General features: G+C 46.7%; 1 protein-coding gene across 1 annotated transcript in view; it reads right to left on the bottom strand.

Moving 5' to 3' along the window:
* Positions 1 to 11,967: 11,967 nt before the first annotated feature.
* The window catches only part of Gucy2c (guanylate cyclase 2C), a 74,312-nt gene continuing 67,697 nt past the window's right edge, over positions 11,968 to 18,582 (bottom strand). The window contains exons 25-27 of the mRNA XM_087904041.1: positions 18,323 to 18,417; positions 15,302 to 15,378; positions 11,968 to 12,740 (exon numbers count right to left, since the gene is read on the bottom strand). Coding sequence (XP_087760167.1) covers positions 12,566 to 12,740; positions 15,302 to 15,378; positions 18,323 to 18,417 — 347 coding nt within the window. The 3' untranslated portion in view covers positions 11,968 to 12,565. The remainder of the gene's footprint in view (positions 12,741 to 15,301; positions 15,379 to 18,322; positions 18,418 to 18,582) is intronic.

The raw sequence follows: 18,582 nt of genomic DNA, 5'->3' as shown, positions 1-18,582 counted from the left end.
ATATATGTAAGTGTGTGTAACAAAAAGAGAAAAACAAAACTACTACCACTACTAGCGAAATAAATCTTATTTCCTACAGGATGAGCTTACTGGATAAAGTGCTTATTGTTTTAACAACTCAAGCCCCGGAACTTGAGTTTGATCCGTGAAGCCTAAATAAAGCCGGAAGGAGAGAATCAGCTCCTAAAATCCGTACTCTGACTTCCCTATGCGTACCATGATATGTAAACACCTGTCACTCACACGCATACACACGTACTCACATTAAAGCAAACAAACGGGTAAACCTTATATGGTCTCATACTGAGACTTCTTTGCAGGGCAGCCGCTTTAATTCTTGTACATCTTTAGCCCTTTCTCGTCTTCTGTAACCTGCTCATCACTGTGGCAGGTACATTTTGATCTGAGCATTAGTGTTAGCAAACAAAAGGGGGGGGTGGCTTAATTTAGTATGTGCCTGCCATGTAAGCATGAGTCCCAGCATCCATGTAAGAGCCAGGTATGGTGGTGTGTGCCGGTTGGCTCAGAGCTGGGAGGCAGAGATCCCCGCCAGCCATCCCAGCTCCAGGTCCAGTAATAGATTCTGTCTCAAAAACCAAGGCAGAAAGTAATCCCAGAAGACACTTGGTGTGGACCGCTGGGCTCTGCACACATGTTCATATTCACCGTCACACACACGCACGCACATGCACACGCACACACACGACTCCCCTGCTAGACGGACACACCACAATCCTCAGTCCCAGGAGCTTCAAGGAGGGAGGAAGTCGAGACCCAGGCAGCTTTCCTGGGTTGCTTCAGGTCTGTCTGACACATTCCAAGGGCTACGCCGCCATTTGTCCCACCTGGGCCAGTATCTAGTTCACACCTGGTACAAACAGATCTATCTTCGGATCCCTTGAAATCAAGCGAAGTCTGTTTTTTGTCTGTTTGTTTGTTTTTAATTAAGAGTTTTGTTCCACAGTCTAGGCTTGCCTTGAACTCAAGTTCTTCTCCAGTTGGCCCCAAAGTGCTTGGGTTGCAGGAGTGACAGATACCATGCTTGACTTGCAAGGTAAAATCCAAATGAATCCTGTCTTTCCCGAGAGCACCCCGACACAGTGAGGTCCCTGTGTTGTCTGTAGCAGGATTGTAGCTGAGGTGGGTCATCAACCATCTGAATGAGGGGCTCACAGTGGCTCTGAAAAGGGACCAGCTTTAAACTCTCCACCTTCCCATGCCAAGTTTGTTCTCTAACCTCCCCACCACGGACCTAGTTTCCCGTGTGGAAATTTTGGTGCGCTTAGGAGGATGAAGGTGGAGTTTTATCTTTGGGTACCCTCTGTGTGCTCCATAAACCCCTTATGGACACCGTCAGCCGTGTCCATCCTCAACCACCAGGTGACCACGAGAGGCCAAACTCAGCTCTGAATGCAGCCTAACACTAAATGGTAAATTTACTTAACACAGTAGGTTTGGGGGTGGGGTGGGGTGCAGTGAGGTGCGGTGGTGTGTGGAGGAGTGGGGTAGGGTAGAAAGTTTCTTTTGTGGTTTGACTTCCTCATTCTTAGGTGTAGATTTTGGAGATGATAATGTTGCTTCACAATGTGACAAGATTGGACATCCCTTTTTGTTTCTTTTAGATTGAATATTAGTATTATTTTAAGTTATGTGGGTGCCTGTGTGTCTGTGTGTGGGGATGGACACATGTGTACAGGCACCTGAGGAGGCCAGAGGCACTAGGTTTCCCTGGAGGTGGAGTTACAGGTGGTTATGAGCCTCCTGACATAGGTGCTGGGAACTTGTAAGGTTCCCCACAAGAGCAGTATGGGATTTAACCACTGACCCGCCTTTCCAGCTCCTGGACACATGTACTTCCTCCCTTCCACCCCTTGTTCTGCTGAATGAAACTTGATAAGGTATACCTCTTTGGGGTAAAATCATACCATTCCAAAGTTTCATTTGGCCACTAACTGACGCTTCCACACGGTTGTTTTCTCTCTGTATAACTGCCCTAATGACAGTCCCTAGTTCATAGGTTTTTCTGTTTTGGTTAGCTTAGCTGTTTTGGTTTTCCGAGACAGGGCTTCACTCTGTAGTCTAGGCTATTTATAAACTCACTATGAAAACCAGGCTTGGTGTCACATTCTTGGCAATCCTCCTGCCTCAGGCTCTCCTGTTTGAAGGCTGCCTCAGTGGCTGTTTCAGTGCTGCTTAGCCCAACCTTGGAGTCACCCCTAAACTCTCCCAGTTCCTCTTTGTGAGCAGTTTGCTAAGTTCCTCCGTGCCAGCTACTTCCCACGTCAGGGTCCAGTCCTGGATTCACAGCCACCCTTGACTCACAACATCCAAGTCACCTTGTCAGTGCCTCCAGCCTGCACAAGGCTCAGGGATACCCGGAAGCCCCAAGCTGAGCTAACCCAGCCTACTTGCTAGGCGCCCCTTCCGCTATGGATAACTCAGTTACCTGAGCCCAATGGCCAATGCAGATGCGGCCCTCCTGTGGCTCCGCAATCTCTCTCAGGAGGCCCCAAGAAACAAAAGCTGTGCCTTTTGGTGTTTGTTCAATCCTGTTTCTTTCTCATTCACTTTTCTGCCACTCAAGACTTCAGAGCTCTGGGCTGTGAGCCCAAACAAACCCCTCCTTCCCTGGTTGCTGTTTTCTTTGTCCTTTGTCTCAGCAAGGGGATAAGTAACTCAGCCAAGCTGCAGCGGGTGGCTCCTCATCTGCCTAGTCCACTTCCCGTGCTGGGGTTACAGGTGTGCCCCCCATTGTGCCCATGCCATGAAAATCCAGCTCCATCATGAAAATTACAGATTTTAAGCCCCACTGGAACAAAGTCCATACACTATACACATCAGATCAATAATCTCTGGGTCTGCCTCTCCAACTCTGGGGTTGTAGGTATGTACCACCATAGCCGGCAACCATTTACCCTCTTTATGCACATTTGAATTGTTTCCAATGTCTGGCTGTGATAATTAAGGATGCTCTGAACATGTAGGCCTAAGTCTTTGTATGGACATTGGCCTTTAGTTAGGAAACCACCCTTGAGTGAAGTGGATGATTAACATGAATATGTTAAACCTTTAAAGACTCTGCCAGCTCATCCTGTGAAGAGGTTGCACAGTTTATGTTTCCACCAGCAGGTAAGAATGTTACTACCACCTTTTGGTATTTGCCAACACTTATTATGATCTGTGTCAAACTTTAGCCATTACTTACTAATGGCTACTTAATTACACTTCATTGGGGTTTTAGTTTGCATTTCCCTAATGGTTTATGCTGTCAAGCTTTTTGTTTGTTTGTTTGTTTTGTTTAGAGACCAGGTGTTGCTGCTAGGCAGTCCTGGCTGGCCTGGAACTCCCTTTGTAGACAAGGTTGGCCTTGCACTCTGTCTTGTCTACTTTTCTATTGCTGTAAGGAGACACCAAGGTCATTTCAAATGCACTCTCTTTGCTTTGTACTCAGGGTTCAAGATGTGAGCTTCCAGCTGTTGTTCTAACCACTATGACTGCTGTCCACTGCCAGATGCCCACTGCCCAATGTCTGCTGCCCGCTGTGTGCTGCCCGCTGCCCACTGCCCACTGTCCGCTGCCCACTGCCCACTCACCGCTATGTGCTTCCCGCTGCCCGCTGCCCGTTGCCTGCTGCCTTGGCTCTGCTATCACGGGCTCTAACCCTCCAGAGTGACAGAGTCCATCTTGGGAGAAGGTATCACAACAGGCAGGAAGAGCATGATAGCAGGATCAGAAAGATGGATGATCATCTTTTATATGACATACAGGAAGAAGGTCTGGGGTAGGGTGGCGGATAGGATATTCGGTGAGGCTGTAAACCTCAAAGCCCATCCCGAGTGATGAATTCCCTCCAGCTGGGCTCTATTCCTGGAGGTCTCACAACCTCCCCACCGAGCATCACTGACTGTGGACTAATTCAAATACATGAGCCTATCAGGGACATTTCTCCTTCAAACCCCCGTCACTGCTGAGCGTGCCTTCAGTCCTGGAAGCGTCTCCTTTAGTCCACTGAACATGGCACTCCTTCTCCTCTGCTCTGCAGGGCTTCTGTGAATGAAGTTCACTTCAGAACCTAGGAGCTCCTCCAGCTCTGGCTAGAAAAACCCGAATTTCCTCCGCTGCCTTAAGACTTTCCTTTGACTTTTGGCAGCTTTATTATAACCGATGTTGGTGATAGTGAGAATTTCCTTGGGTTGATCTTAACCAGTGTCCCCTGGATTGCTTTGATCTGAATGTCCGGTTCTTTCCCAAGACTAGGGAGTTTTTGCCTCGTATTATTTTTATACGTTTTGCTGTCTTTTTGCTTCTTCTGAGGCTATACTGGGTACTGTTTTCATTTCATGGACCTCCTCAAGCTCTTCTCACTTTTAAAACTTCATTCTAATTTTTGCTTCTCTAGCAGGTAGCTTCAAACAATCTACCCTTGGGCTTGCCAGTTCTTCCTCCTGCCTGCTCTAGTCTGTTTTTGAAACTTTCGATTGAGATTTAATTTAGCTAATTTTTTTTAGCTTCAAGCTTTCTGCTTTATTCTTTATTAGTTGATGGGTATTTTAAAGTTAAGCCTCTAGAAGTGATATTTAGAGTTCAAAGGGTAAATGCATGTGTAGTTTAGTCATGTTAGTTCCACCATTCCACAGCACTGTGCTGGACCCTGTGCCCAGCACCGAGTGTTAGAGCTCCTACTTCCTCAGGCCTTGCCCAAGGAACGTAGGTGGGCCTTTCAGTATTGCTTTAGCTTGTTTCCCTAGCATTGAACTTGAGCGCTCCTTCATATGTTTGAGAGCCATTTGATATGCTTCTTATCAGCCATCCACAGCTTCCTGCATAGTTTTCTGCTGCTTGATTGATCATTCATTCCTGAAATTGCAGAGCTCTTTCTGAGTGAAGAATACTAGATCTCATTGAAGACACATGTTAAAAAAAAATGTTTTAACATGTTTGCAATAACTGAGCTGTGGATGTAGCTCAGTGGGAAGGCCATAGCAAGGCTTTGGGTTCCGTTCCCAACAGGAAACACACGCACACAGACACACACACAGGGAAGCACAGAAGAACATACATGTGCATATACAGACACGTACAAGCACAAAGTTTGCAGTTACCTTTTACAGACATACACACGGAAGCACAGATGCATACACACACACACATGTGCATACACAGACATGTACACACACAAAGTTTGCAGTTACCTTTTACAGGCATACACACGGAAGCACAGATGCATACACACACACACACATGTGCATACACAGACATGTACAAGCACAAAGTTTGCAGTTACCTTTTACAGACATACACACGGAAGCACAGATGCATACACACACACACACATGTGCATACACAGACACGTACAAGCACAAAGTTTGCAGTTACCTTTTACAGACATACACATGGAAGCACGGATACATACACACACACACACACACATGTGCATACACAGACATGCACACACACAAAGTTTGCAGTTACCTTTTAACTTTGCTTTTTATAATTGTCTTTGCCAAGAAGACGCATATACCCCACATAGCCACACTGATAAACTCTTCATTGTCTTCTCTCTGGATGCTGGAGATTCTGAAGCTCCTCCTCATACGACAGCTGAACACGCCTACACTCTTGCTTTATTTCGATATTTGCAGGGCTTCTTTCTCTTTATATTCCTGACACACTGGGAGATTTTATTATTTGTTTAATCATTTGAGATGTGGTCTTGCTATATAGCTCAGGCTGGCCTCAAATTCAAGATCCTTCTGCCTCAGTCTCCCAAGTGCTGGGGTTTACAGGTGTGCAGTGCACAGCAACACGCCCTGTTGAATTTTATTTTCTTGTGTGAAGAATACCATTTTATCTTTTCCAGATGGCTGAACAGTTATCCCAGCACACTCCCACAAACCTTCATTGCTGCCCACGTGACTTAGGACACCATCTTTATAATGCACTGATTTCTAGGCTTAGCTGATTCTATTTCTTTTCTCTTCTATCCAGCTGTGCATCTACCATGTTGTTTTAACTATTAAGGCATTACACTATATGCTAACGTTTGTCTTCCTTGGTTTGTTTGTCTTAGTGTTTTCCTGTTTGCGCCTGCGTATTTTGACTTTATTAAACCCTTGTCTGCCTCTGTAAGAGTTTGGTTGGCATTTTATTGAAATCATGTTTAGTTTTACAAATTAGTTTAAGAAGTCTAACATTATTTACTTATTTGAAAACTAGGTCTCACTGTATAGTCTTGGCTGGCCTGGAACTTCCTGTGTAGACAGTCCTGAACGCTGGGCATAAAGACACCCATAAACACACCCAGGCCTAACATCCTTAGACCGATGAATCTTATTACCTCAGAGCACGATTCCCAAGAACATGTTTTCTGTTAAAAAAGCAAATCATGGCATAGTGTTCATCAATAAGACACTTCAGTTCTGCCTCCAGGTTTCTGCCTTGAGTTCCTGCTGGCTTCCCTCCCTGATGGATGGATACCTGGACGCATACGATAAAATAAAACCTTCTGTCTCTAAGTTGCTCATAGTCATGATGTTTTATCATAGCAACCAAAACCATTAAGCCATCAGCCAACAAAATACCTAGCTGAATCCAGCTAGGTGCTTTGTCAGTCACCACTATCAGAACACTGACAAAGAAAAATCTCCTTAGCTCTTACTTCAAACTGTTTTCATTTTTCAAGCTTCCCTTAGCACGAATTTTGTTCTGAGTAGGCAGCCCGCCTCCTCCTACAAAGAGAAAGCAGAAGTTGTAGTGTGGGAACCCCCACAACTTCCCCATAAGAGCCATAGACAGCTACCTACATTTCCGCTTAGCATCTTTCTGTGCCGGTGAGGCGTTTTCCCCATCCGAGTCCTGCCTTCTCATTTGCTTGCTCTCTGGTCCTTCCAGCTTCCTTTCCCTTTCCACTCATGGCTGAGCCTTAGGGTCTAAGGGTCCAGCCTCTCTTATCTATCCTTGGCCTCTCTCTTGACCCTTTCCATTTGTAAAGTATGTCAGCCTGCTCAAATGGAACACTAAAGGCAGGGCGGGGTCAAAGATGTGGCTTAGGGGTAGAGCACTTTCTTAGGATGTGCAAGGTCTTCGGTTCAATCCTTACCCCAAGAAAAGTCAACAACAGTAACAAGACCGCACACCTCCTTCCTTTAACGACCACTCTTCTCTTCTCTTCTCTTCTCTTCTCTTCTCTTCTCTTCTCTTCTCTTCTCTTCTCTTCTCTTCTCTTCTCTTCTCCTCTCCTCTCCTCTCCTCTCCTCTCCTCTCCTCTCCTCTCCTCTCCTCTCCTCTCCTCTCTTTTCCTCTCTTTTCCTCTCCTTTCCTCTCCTCTTCCTTTTTCTTCTCTCCTCTCCTCTCCTCAACTTGCTTCATCTTGTTTCATCTCTTCTCATCTTTTCTCTTTTTTTCTTCATAGTCCTAATTTCTCAAGTGACAGATCTTGGGGTTTGTGGTACACAATAGAGACAACTCATACACAAATGCCTGGACACCGAGAAGAGAAGGAAGCTAGAAAGGAAACATGAGGAAATAGTAGTCTACCAGAGAGCCTGGATATAGTAGGAGGCTGCTTGTTCATTTCCCTGGCAGCCCAGATTCCTGAAATAACCACACAGAAACTGTATTAATTACAACACTGCTTGGCCCATTAGCTCTAGCTTCTTATTGGCTAACTCTTACATCCCAATTTAACCCATTTCAATTAATCTGTATATCGCCACATGGTTGTGGCTTACCGGCTAAAGTTCCGTCCAGCATCTGGCATCTGTCTCCAGTGGGACTACATAGCTTCTCCTGACTCCACCTTCTTTCTCCCAGCATTCAGTTTTGTTTTCCCCACCTAGCTCTATTCTGCTAAGCCACTGGCCAAAACAGATTCTTTATTTACTAACCAATAAAAGCAACACATGTACAGAAGGAACTCCTACATCACCTGGGTGTCACAGTTGATGAGACGCCTTTAATTGTTATTTGGCAGATTAGTATAATTTTAAGAATACAACTTTATATAGGTCTGTTTTTCATCTCTTTGTCTAATAAAAGAATAATCGCTGCCTTTGACTGCTATAGTATTGTTTTGAAGATTCAGAAGTTAAGGGATGCAGTCTGGGCATGGTGGTTCAAGGCCAGCCAGGACTATGTAGTGAGACCTAGTCTCAAACAAACAAACAAGCAAAAAGCTAACGGATGCAAAGACCCTGCATCCTAGCATATAATTAAAGTTCCTCATTGCTGTTTCTGTAATGTAATTGCGTGATTAGGTGGTCAGGCTTACTCAACTAAATATGAAATAGACAAGATGGCCAAAGTGCAGATAAACACGCAGTAGTTCAACTGTCCTTGGCCTCCAGGTTGGGCGAGCGCTTTAGACCTGTCACTGGGGACACACAGAAGAATGGACTAGAAGTTGTCCTCTCAGTGATCTCACAGCCTTGGGATGGGCAGGGCGAGCACACGCCACTCAAAGGCAATTTAGTCATTTTGGTAACAGCAGAGGGTGTTCTGGAAGTTCAAAGGAGGAAGCACACAGTTTAGAATAAGGCGGGGCTTGCAAGAGGTCATCCGGAGTGAGGCCAAGTGAGATGTTAGCAGTGGGGAGAAGCATGCAGGGAACCGGCTTAATGTTTCTCTGTCCACGTACTTCAATTCAGAGGCATTTATGCTTTATTTAGTAAAACAAAGTGACGGCCCTACAAAGTTATTTGATGCTTACTGGTCCATGAGAATGATGTGTGAGTATCAAGGTGTTAGAAGATGATACGACAATGGGACACAGCTTTCGTTGCCAGGAGTGGAGTCGAGCAGGAAGGTCTGTGGGCTGAGTGACACAATACATCCTAGGAAGCTGGTAGCTGCGAGCCCAGATGGGGCGCTGCCAGTGAGAAAATCACCCAAGCGGTGTCCCCATAGTCTGGGATTTTAATTCAACTTTGCATGTGCAGAAAGTTGATTGCCTGGTGCTAATCTCCTGGGAACTGCTTCACTCAGAAACAGGAGTGAACTGCATAAAGGTGAATGATTTAACTCACAATAAGTACAATGTTCGTGTAGGTGAAAACATAGCATGCTGCAGACTGGCGTGGCCAGTAGTGCCACGCTGCAGACCGGCGTGCCCGGTAGTGCCATGCTGCAGACTGGCGTGCCCGGTAGTGCCACGCTGCAGACTGGCGTGCCCGGTAGTGCCACGCTGTAGACTGGCATTCCTGGTAGTGCCTTGAGATTCAGACATCAGAGGAAAAAAGAGCAAGAAATTGCTGGCTTGGATGGGAACTTGTTGAGAATTAGACCACTATCACAATTTAAAGCCAAATTTGAAGCAAACTTTAATTAGATACCAGCCAGGTGAATGGACCCTGGCCAATTTCACTTGGGAATCTCTGCTTCCCCAGAAAAATGATCCTGAATCAAGTTTTGCAATGGCTTAATTACTTCCCATCAGGTTCAATCCCAAGTGTACATCCTGACCTGTTTCCTACCTGTGAACCTCTGCCCACTGTGATCAAGCATGTCTGTGTGCAGATGCATCAAACAAACTTATTTAGGGGAGTGAAAACATGTGGTTTGTTATCTTCCACAAACAACAGCCTCCAGCGTTTCAGGAATGTCAAGTCCTCTGGGGAAAGAATATAGTGTGAGACTGTAGAGCTCACAAAGAGCGAGAGCAGGAGATGCCAAGATGGGGTTCCTCTGTACCTCTGAGAGTTAGGGGTTTCATTACATGAATTTGTTGCTTATGCACGTGACTCTCATCAGACAGAATCACCACGTGCACAAGCTTATACAGAACATGGAGAACGGTTTACCAGTCAGACTCCGCTTCTGGGTCTGCCCTGAGTTCTGTTGTCTTATTGGCCCCATGGAACAAACAGCTGTCATGCCTTCATGCTGCTGTGGGGAGAGCCTTGTGCCAAGCTTTTTCTACCATAGTGGATTGCAGCCCTCGCACCATGAGCCCAGGATAAGCCCTTCCTCCCTTCAGTTACCCTCAGCAGGAGTTTGCCTCAGTGATGTAAAAGGTCGCTACCCCATTTCTAAATTCATGTGAAGAGTTTCTGTAGCCTCCTTGTTCTGTCATTAAGTTCCTCCCTGGCAACCATACCCATCTGCATGTTCCCTGTGGTTTGTTCACACGTCATTCCAAAACAACTTATCACTGCTTTCCTAGCCTGAGATCAAAATACCACAGGATGCACTCCATGCAAAAGGTCCGCAAGGTCACAATCACATTCAACACTCCTGGTGGCAGGTTTGCTACAGGGCTTCTCTGTCACACCGAGACTATTACCTCTCCCTTCTTACAGAATTGCTTGTGTTGGCGTCTTCTCTGCTTTCCCGTTTCCTTACGTTCTGGCTCTAATTGGTCCCTGGATTCTATTTGAACTTTCAAATACCCATTGCTACCACAGCAGACACATGTCTCCTCATGCCTAGACTTGAGGGGTTTCCCAATCGAAGGCGAGTGTGGGAAGCTTTTTTTCTCCGTCCGTCATGTTTACTCCTGTGTGCCTCTGCCAGCTTGCCTGTCTAAAGCCCGGGTTTCCGTGTGTCATGCTCCTTCTCTACCATATTTCCTGACCTGTCCAAGAACAAACCAAATCCTTGAATCTGGACTCAGGGCCTTCAACAACTTGACCTCAGGCTTCCTTCTCTAAAGTTTGTTTTTAATTTTGTGTTTCACCTGTGTGCAGTTACCCGAGATGGCCAGAAGAGGGAGCCAGGAAACAAACTAAAGATCTGCAATGTATTTTTTTTCAAGCCACTTTGCTGTCAGTGGTGGTGGTCTCGGCTAGGAAAAAAATACAAAGGAAAGGCTCACACAGATTTGCAGAAGATGCGGGACAGCTTATTTGGAGCGAAGTGATAGTGCAGGCTGTAGAGGGAGACCCTGTCCAGGCTGACAGTGGACCGCTTGAATGATGTTACTATTTGGGACTCATTTTTATGCAAAGAGAAGGAGCTGATTCCTAAAGGGCAAAGTTTGGGTACCAGATTACGTCACACATGATCGATTTTCTTACAGCACATGACCCTACCATGCATGGATTTTTCTCACGTTGATCACGCAGGTGCAGTTGGGCAGAGCTGTGTAGTGATGAGCGGTGTGTGACCACCGAGGGCTTTTAATGTGCTGTAAAAAAACAATTCTTTTAGAATTACCATGAAAATGCCCAATTAATGATTCCGTATTGATTTCATACAAGCTGAATCTAAAAGTTTATCTGGTGAGTGTGGTGGGGCCCAAATGGGCTCATGTATTGAGACACTTGGTCCCCACTTGGTGGCACTGTTTGGGGAGGTTATGGAACCTTAGGAGGTGGAGCCCTGCTGAAGGATGGACTTCCCTGGGGGTGGCTTTTTATAGCCGTCTACACTTCCAGGTCACACTCTCTGCTTCCTGAATGCTGCTGGTAAAGATATGACCTCTCAGCCCTTGCTCTTGCTACCATAACATCCTGCTGTTGCGGACTCTCTGCCTCTGGAACCATAAACTTAAATAAACTCTTTCTTCTATAAGCTGCCTTTGCCGTGCTATTTTATCACAGCGACTAAAGCAGCTAATACAAAGGGGGTGTGTACACATATCAAAACATATACACACATAGACATCACATGTGATACGTATGAACTGTCACATACTCAGTGAGAGCCATGTATCACTTAAGGAAGGGGTTACACCGTCAGAGAGCAGATGCTTAGTGATAATGGTGACCTCCTAGGCAGAACAAAGCAGCGTAGGAGTCGAACCTCTGCCTGGTCCCTTCTCAGATCTCTCCCACGACACATGCTGTGCATTCATGTTGCTAAGTAGTCAGGTCGAGGCAAAACCGCTGGTTTAAATCAATAATGTCCCCATGCACAGAGGGTGCTAGTGACCTTCAAGGATCTTGCCCCTGAGCCTTGTCTGATTCTTTCAGCATGCAGGAGTTGATGGCTGGTAGCCCCAGGAAGAGGAGCAGAAAATAGAAACACATACCAGACTCTAAAAATGTTTATTTCTACCAAATATACAGCAGGATTTCTGCAAAAATCACGAGTTAACCATACTTTCACTGAGATAGGCCACTTAAAATATAATTGAGACAATTTAAAAAAAAAAATTCTCTCATGTGTGCAGAAGAAAGAGCCAGTAAACAAAACAAAAAGAAATGAAATAAGAACAAAAACCCAAGTTCTAGATAGCATCTTCCTCCCTTCTCTGCTCCAGGCTGATGCTCTGGGACAACCATGGGATGTGGCTCTGGACAGACAGGGCCATCACACTGCCAAGGACACACGTCTCAGTGGGGAGGTAGCGGTGGGAGCATCTTAGAAGTTCAAGGTCATCCACTGCTCCACAGATCGAGGACATTTGGCATCCGTGAGACTCTAACACAACAAAAAAACCACCCTCCCCCCCGCAAAAAAAAAAAAAAAAAAACAAAACCAGAACACCCATGTGACTTGCAGAGGAATTCTGTGTTCCAGGCAGGGCAGCAAGCATAAGCGCTTGACTGTGTCATGGAGGTCTCTGGAAATTGCAGACCCGGGACACTGGAGGTCGCTACTGTCAGTTCTTAGACCTCACCTAGGTCTAGAAGTAGGTGTTCTCGTGGTCCGAGTTGTTCAGCTGCAGATATTCTAAGGCGCCTTTTTTGTAGCTGGCTACCCGTGTGGGCCTCCGGCTCTTCACGCCCGAGGCCTCTCTCTTCTGTAAGGAGCTGGCAATCATGTCTGAAAACTCTGCTTGCAGGCGCTGTTGGTTCTCCCTGGAAAGCGTGTGGGCAGAGAAAACGTTGTCAGCAATCCACGGGGAACGTTGCTTAGCTTCAGACCTTACCCAGTGGGTGCCTGTTCTGTGCTACGTACAGGAAGCGCAGAGAGTATAAAATCATCACTGCTGTGGATAATTCCAGAGAACCGGCTTCCCTGCCCTATGTCAGTATTATAGACAGGAAACGGGTCTTTCTCTTTCAAAGTGAGACATGTTGCTAGAATTGGGGAACACAGCAGAAGAGCCACTGAGATCCGAAAGAGAGATGAGGGAGCCCGGGACTCTACCACACAGCCCTGGAAACACACGGGTCCTCCACATAGCCATGAATGTGGGGGTTGTGTGGAGAGGGCTCAGGATGGCAGCGGGTCTCCAAAGTTTAGAATGATCTGGGCAGTTCTAGTCTGAAGCCAGGCTTCCCAGGTTGACTCAGCTTACCTTCTGTTTGTCTAGCCTCTTGGCCTCTGAACCAGAGGCCCTCTCCTCCAGCCAAAGCCATCACAACAGCCACAGGGCGAGGGCAGGAGGCTTGCTAACGGAGTGGACAACCTGAGTCTCCTTCAGAACTGAAACTGCTAGCTAGACAGAAAATCCTCCTATCACAGGGCTAATGCAGACTCCGTGGTAAGACCTAGCACTGTGTCTTTAGGCGAGGCTGGTGCCTTCCTTGTCAGGGACACCAGAGGACAGAAGGAGGCAGGAGTGGAAATGCAGAGAGCCTCTCTGCTTCCAGCGTTTTCTATCCTTGTTATTGTTGCTGGGGTTGTTTATTGTGTATGGGTGCTTTGTCTGCTTGTGTGTCTTGTACCATAGGTGTGCCTGCTGCCCAGGTGGCCGGAAGGGAGTATCTGGAACTAGAAATACTGATGGTTGTGAGTTGCCATGTGGGTGCTGAGATTCAAACCTGGGTCTTCTGGACTCAAGTCCTCTGAAACAACTGCTAGTGCTCTCAACCTCTGAGCCCTCTCGCCAGCTCCCATGCTCTGTTCTTGTAGGAAGCAAACAGGCATGGCGTGAGCTCCCAGCTGCCTGCTTTTGTTCTGCAGGAATGCAGGAACACAACCCTAGCTTTCTGAGGCTTGCTGAGCAGAATGTGACCAGCTTTTCACCACGCGAAAGAGGCTTGCATCTTCATGATTTTCATTTCTGTGTGTTTCTGTGTGTGAATGTATGCCATGTGTGGAGGTACCTGTGGAAGCCAGAAAGAAAGTATCTGACCCTTTGGAAGTGGAGTTGCAGGCATTCATAACAGGATGCGTGTGTTGGGAAACACACTCATGTCCACTGGAAGAGCAGCAGGTATTCTTAGATGCTGAACCAACTCTGTAGCCCTCAGATTTATTTTATTTTTAATTACAGGTGGCTGGAGATGGGGTGGGGTGTATTGCAGTACTCACAGAATCCAGAGGAGGGCATCAAATCCCCTGGGACTGGAGTTACAGAACCAATGGGATGGGACGTGAACTCTGGTCCCCTGGTCAATAAGCCACCTCTCTGGGGCTTTCCCCTCCCTTTGCCTTTGAGACAGTGTCAGTGCAGATTAGCCTGGCCTCACACCCACAGAGATCTACTTGCCTCTGCCTCCTGAGTGCTGAGATTAAAAGTATATGCCACCACACCTGGCAAATCAAGTCGATTTTAAGGGAGACAAACTGTTTACAATATAAACATATGCCTAGAGAAAGCCAGCATTTGGGAGACTGAGACGTGGAGGCCAGTCTGGGCTACATAGTGACCTTGTCTCAGTCTGTGTGTCCGTGTGTGTGTGTGTGTGTGTGTGTGTGTGTGTGTGTGTGTGTGTGTCCGTGTGTCCGTGTGTATGTGCACGTGTGTGCATGTGTGTGCATGTGTATATTCATATATCATGTACTCTATTTCATCTATCAATCTATCATCTTGATCTACATGATCTACATCATTGGCACAACCAGAAAACAACCTTAGGAGGACAGAAGGAAAGGAAGGAGTCAGTGAAACAAAATGAAACCAAAGTCAGCTAACTTAACTAAGAACAGAATCTCTTCTAGGTCTAGAGTAGCCTCCTTCCCCTTTCCCAGGTGGAGCCTCCCTGGGACAATGGGACAAGAGTAGCCCCGTGTGACTTCTCTGAGAACGCACATCTGACTGACTCATGAGGGAAGGAAACCTAGGGCTCCAGAGCAGCAGAGGTTGTGCGTCTTCTGTGTCACGGAGTCCCAGGAAGATACAGGCATTCTGGACACTCCAGTCCAGCAGCTGGAGAAGGGAACATTCTAGACTTTCTTGTGCCCCCAGGCACTTGTCAGGTTAAATACCTCTAAATAGCGTAGAGTGCCGCCTGACCCAGGACTTCTGGGCTTCTCTCCCTCCTCGCCCTGATCCAGGACTCCCAGCTCCTCCCCTTTCCCTGCCCCCACCCCCCGCTGTACCCCGGGCTCCTAGTTCCTCTCCCTCCCGCTGACCCCAGACTCCCAGTTCCTCCCCCTCCCTACTAACCCCGGATTCCCAGCTCCTCTTTCTCCCTGCCAGACCCAGGGCTCTCAGTTCCTTCCCCTCTCTGCTACCCCTGAAGCTTACACAGTGGGTGGCGTTGGCAGGTTGTACTCTTGGTCCTTCATCCCAGTCAGCCAGTACGTGGTCTCTGTCCCTCTTCCCTAGTGAGACAAAAGAAGGTCCCATGAAGGTGCTGTCCTCACCCACAGCCCCGTGGTGGCACCAAGAGGCACACCACCCCTCCTTTGCCTATCAGGGCCCGTGTTTAAGCACATGGCACATCCCTAAAATTTAGAAAAAAAAATTAAGAAGTCTCTCACCAGGCTGGTCTTTTTATTTTCCTTTTCCCTCCCTTTCTGTTTTTGAAATTTTATCATTTATATTAATTAATTAATTAATTAATTAATTTGGAGACAGGATCTTACACTCTGGTCCAGGCAGGTCTGGCGCTCACCATGCACTCACCCAGGTTGTCTCAAACTCATAGCAGCTCTCCTGGTTCAGACCTCCAGAGTACCACAATCTCAGACACGAGCCCAGCCAGACAGAAAAAAAGTTCTTTTTTTCCCCAAGAAGATATTTCAGATTACAGTATAGCAACATTTTAAGACCCCTACCGTAAAAACAAAGGCATTCAGGCCCGAGGAGCTGGAAGGTGTCTGCCGTGAGAACGTGAGGACCTGAGTTAAGATCACCAGCGCCCCAGTACAGAGTGGGGTGCAGCATCAGTCTGTAACTCCCATTCTGGGGAACAGGGACAGATGGGCCCCTGGAGCTCACTGAGCAGCCAGTCTAGAGAAGTCAGTGAGCTCCGGGTTTAGGGGGAGAGCCTGTCTCAGAAAGTAAGGTGAGGAGGTCAGCAGGGCAGACAGCTCCTATGGGCTAAAGGCACTTGCCACGAAAGCCTGGCAGCCTGAGATTGATCCCTGGGCATGCTCAGAGCGGGGGAGAGAGAAAACAGACTCCACAGGGGTGTCCTCTGGTCACACAGACACACAGGCACACCAATAATACAAAATAAAAGTTAGAACTTAAATAAGGCTTAGAGCAACTAGAGATGACAGCCAGTTTTGGCATCTGGTATCCACACATCACACACAAGAACGTATTCAATACACACGCAAAGTAAAGTTTAAAGAAAGGAAGAAATGTGTTTTGATTCTGCCGTGCTAACAAACATATCAGTTCCCAGTGTGTGTGTTTTCTTTGTTTTGATCACGTGTGTGTGTGTTTAAGACAACACACATGTGCTAGTTAGAGACCAGATATCTCCTTCCAGCCTGTGGGACTGTTCTCTGGCAGACAGCCTTGGCAGCAAGAACCGTCTCTCTCCAGCTCTGTGTGTCCTTTTAACCTTTTACAACAAAGTTTTGAGACAAAATTGTTGCACTAGCTTCATTATCTTGGCGCGTAATTACGAAAACATGCACCATAATAAGCACCTGGAAGTAACATTTGCTCACAGTGGGTGAGTGAGTGGGGCTAATGGATACTTACACAAAAGTCCACATTTGCTAAGTTCTGTATCTAAGGAGGTCAGACGGGTCTAGATGAAGAGAGGATTCATAGCTCTACATTTTTTACAAGACCACAAACAGCATTTTAGGGGAATGATTCTAGATTAGTAATATATTTGTAGAAGACTCAAAAACTGAGTGCTTTATTAGACAAATTTCATGTAATATGTGACATTTCCCAATTTGCAACTGCAATTACATGGCACAGAATTTATGGGTCCCAGTGACAAAAACAGTGTCTGGTCAGTTGCTGGCTTCAGACCAATGGTGAAAAGATTCTGATCATTTTAAAGAGCATCTGAGAGGGGACAATTGGTGATGTCACAGGGCAGTTGTACCAATCATGAGAAGCAGGTAAAGTGTTTGTCATACTGGCAAGAGGACCAGGGTCTGAATCCTCAAAACTCACACAAATGCTGGGTGGGTTTTCTTCCTACCCATAACTCCAGCCTCAGAAGACAGACAGAGAAGCCTCAGGCCAGCCGGGCCATCTAGATGAGCCATATTTAGCCAGCTTTAGATTTGAATGGGAGACTCTGCTTCGGAGAATGAAGGAGAGTCCTGATATCGACTTCAGGTCTTTACATTGCAAGTGTACACACATAAGTGTGCTCTCATACATGTATGTGTATCCAACACACATACACAAGAAAGAAAAAGTGAGACAGAGCATAGAGAACCTATAGCCTTGATCCTCAAACATCCGTGTGTCATAAACATCAGAATGCTTGGTCTGTTCATTCAGAGAGTCTCCGGAGGCCCAGCAAGGTGTCTGGACTCCTGCAGTTCAACAAGGACTCAGTAGTGAGGAGTAGCCACATCTTAGTAGCCAATGGTCCACAGCTTCAGAATGGTAAAAGCAGCTGTTGAGACAGCTATATTAAAAAATGAGCAAACAGGGGTTTTGACTTCGGTAAATCCTGACTGGTTTGAGCTCTCGGGTTGGGAAGAGCAGCTAGGGACAGATGTATATAGATGGGGAGGAGATGATGGCAGTGTTTTGACACTGTCATTGGAGTTGTTTTATTATTTAATTATTTTTAGATTTATTTATTTTACTATATGTATATGTATATGCATATGTATATGAGTGTTTTTGCCTGCTTGTATAGTGTGTGCATGCAATACCTGTGGAGACCCAGAGAGGGCACCAGATTTCTTAGAACTAGAGTTACAGATGGCGGTGACCCACCAAGTGGATGTTGGGAATTGAACCTGGGACCTCTACAAAAGCAGCCAGCTCTCTTAACCTCTGAGCCACCTCTCCAGCTTGGGAGCAATGCTTTTTAGCATGTTGGTCCCAGCACAGGGTATCTAAAGGGCTTGCTGGAGCACAGAGCAATCTGGATTCACAGCTTGGATGGATGCTCTTTCTTCAGTGATGATGGATGGAGGTCCCTGCAAGGAGGAAGGGAAGGGCTCTTCACCTTTGTCTTTTCTAACTTTCTTGGTGGAGGGTCGCACGTGGTCCGCGTGTGTCTGAGTGCGTGCGGGTCACATGTGGCCCGCATGTGTCTGAGTGCTTGTGGGTCACATGTGGCCCACATGTGTCTGCGTGCTTGCTTGCATGCGTCTGCCGCCTCCTTACCTTTAAGTACGTTTCTCCCCTCACTTCATACAGGAACTGGCAGTCTGTTCTCTTCAGGATGGCTATTGTGGAGCTGCTCATGTGGATCCGCAAGGCTGGAAACACAAACCAGACCAATGAACGTCCCCCCCGTGTTGACGTCTGCTGTGGCCACATTGGATTCTACCTGACTCTCGGTGTCAACAACACTCTAAGCATCTCCTCCATTGTGGAGAAACACTCACGGATGTTTTAGTGAATGGCCTTTAAAAACAGCGTCA

The sequence above is a fragment of the Myodes glareolus genome, chromosome 3, assembly GCF_982192425.1.
Source record: "Myodes glareolus chromosome 3, mMyoGla1.1, whole genome shotgun sequence".
NCBI lineage: Eukaryota > Metazoa > Chordata > Mammalia > Rodentia > Cricetidae > Myodes > Myodes glareolus.
This window is presented reverse-complemented; position numbering and strand designations above follow the sequence as displayed.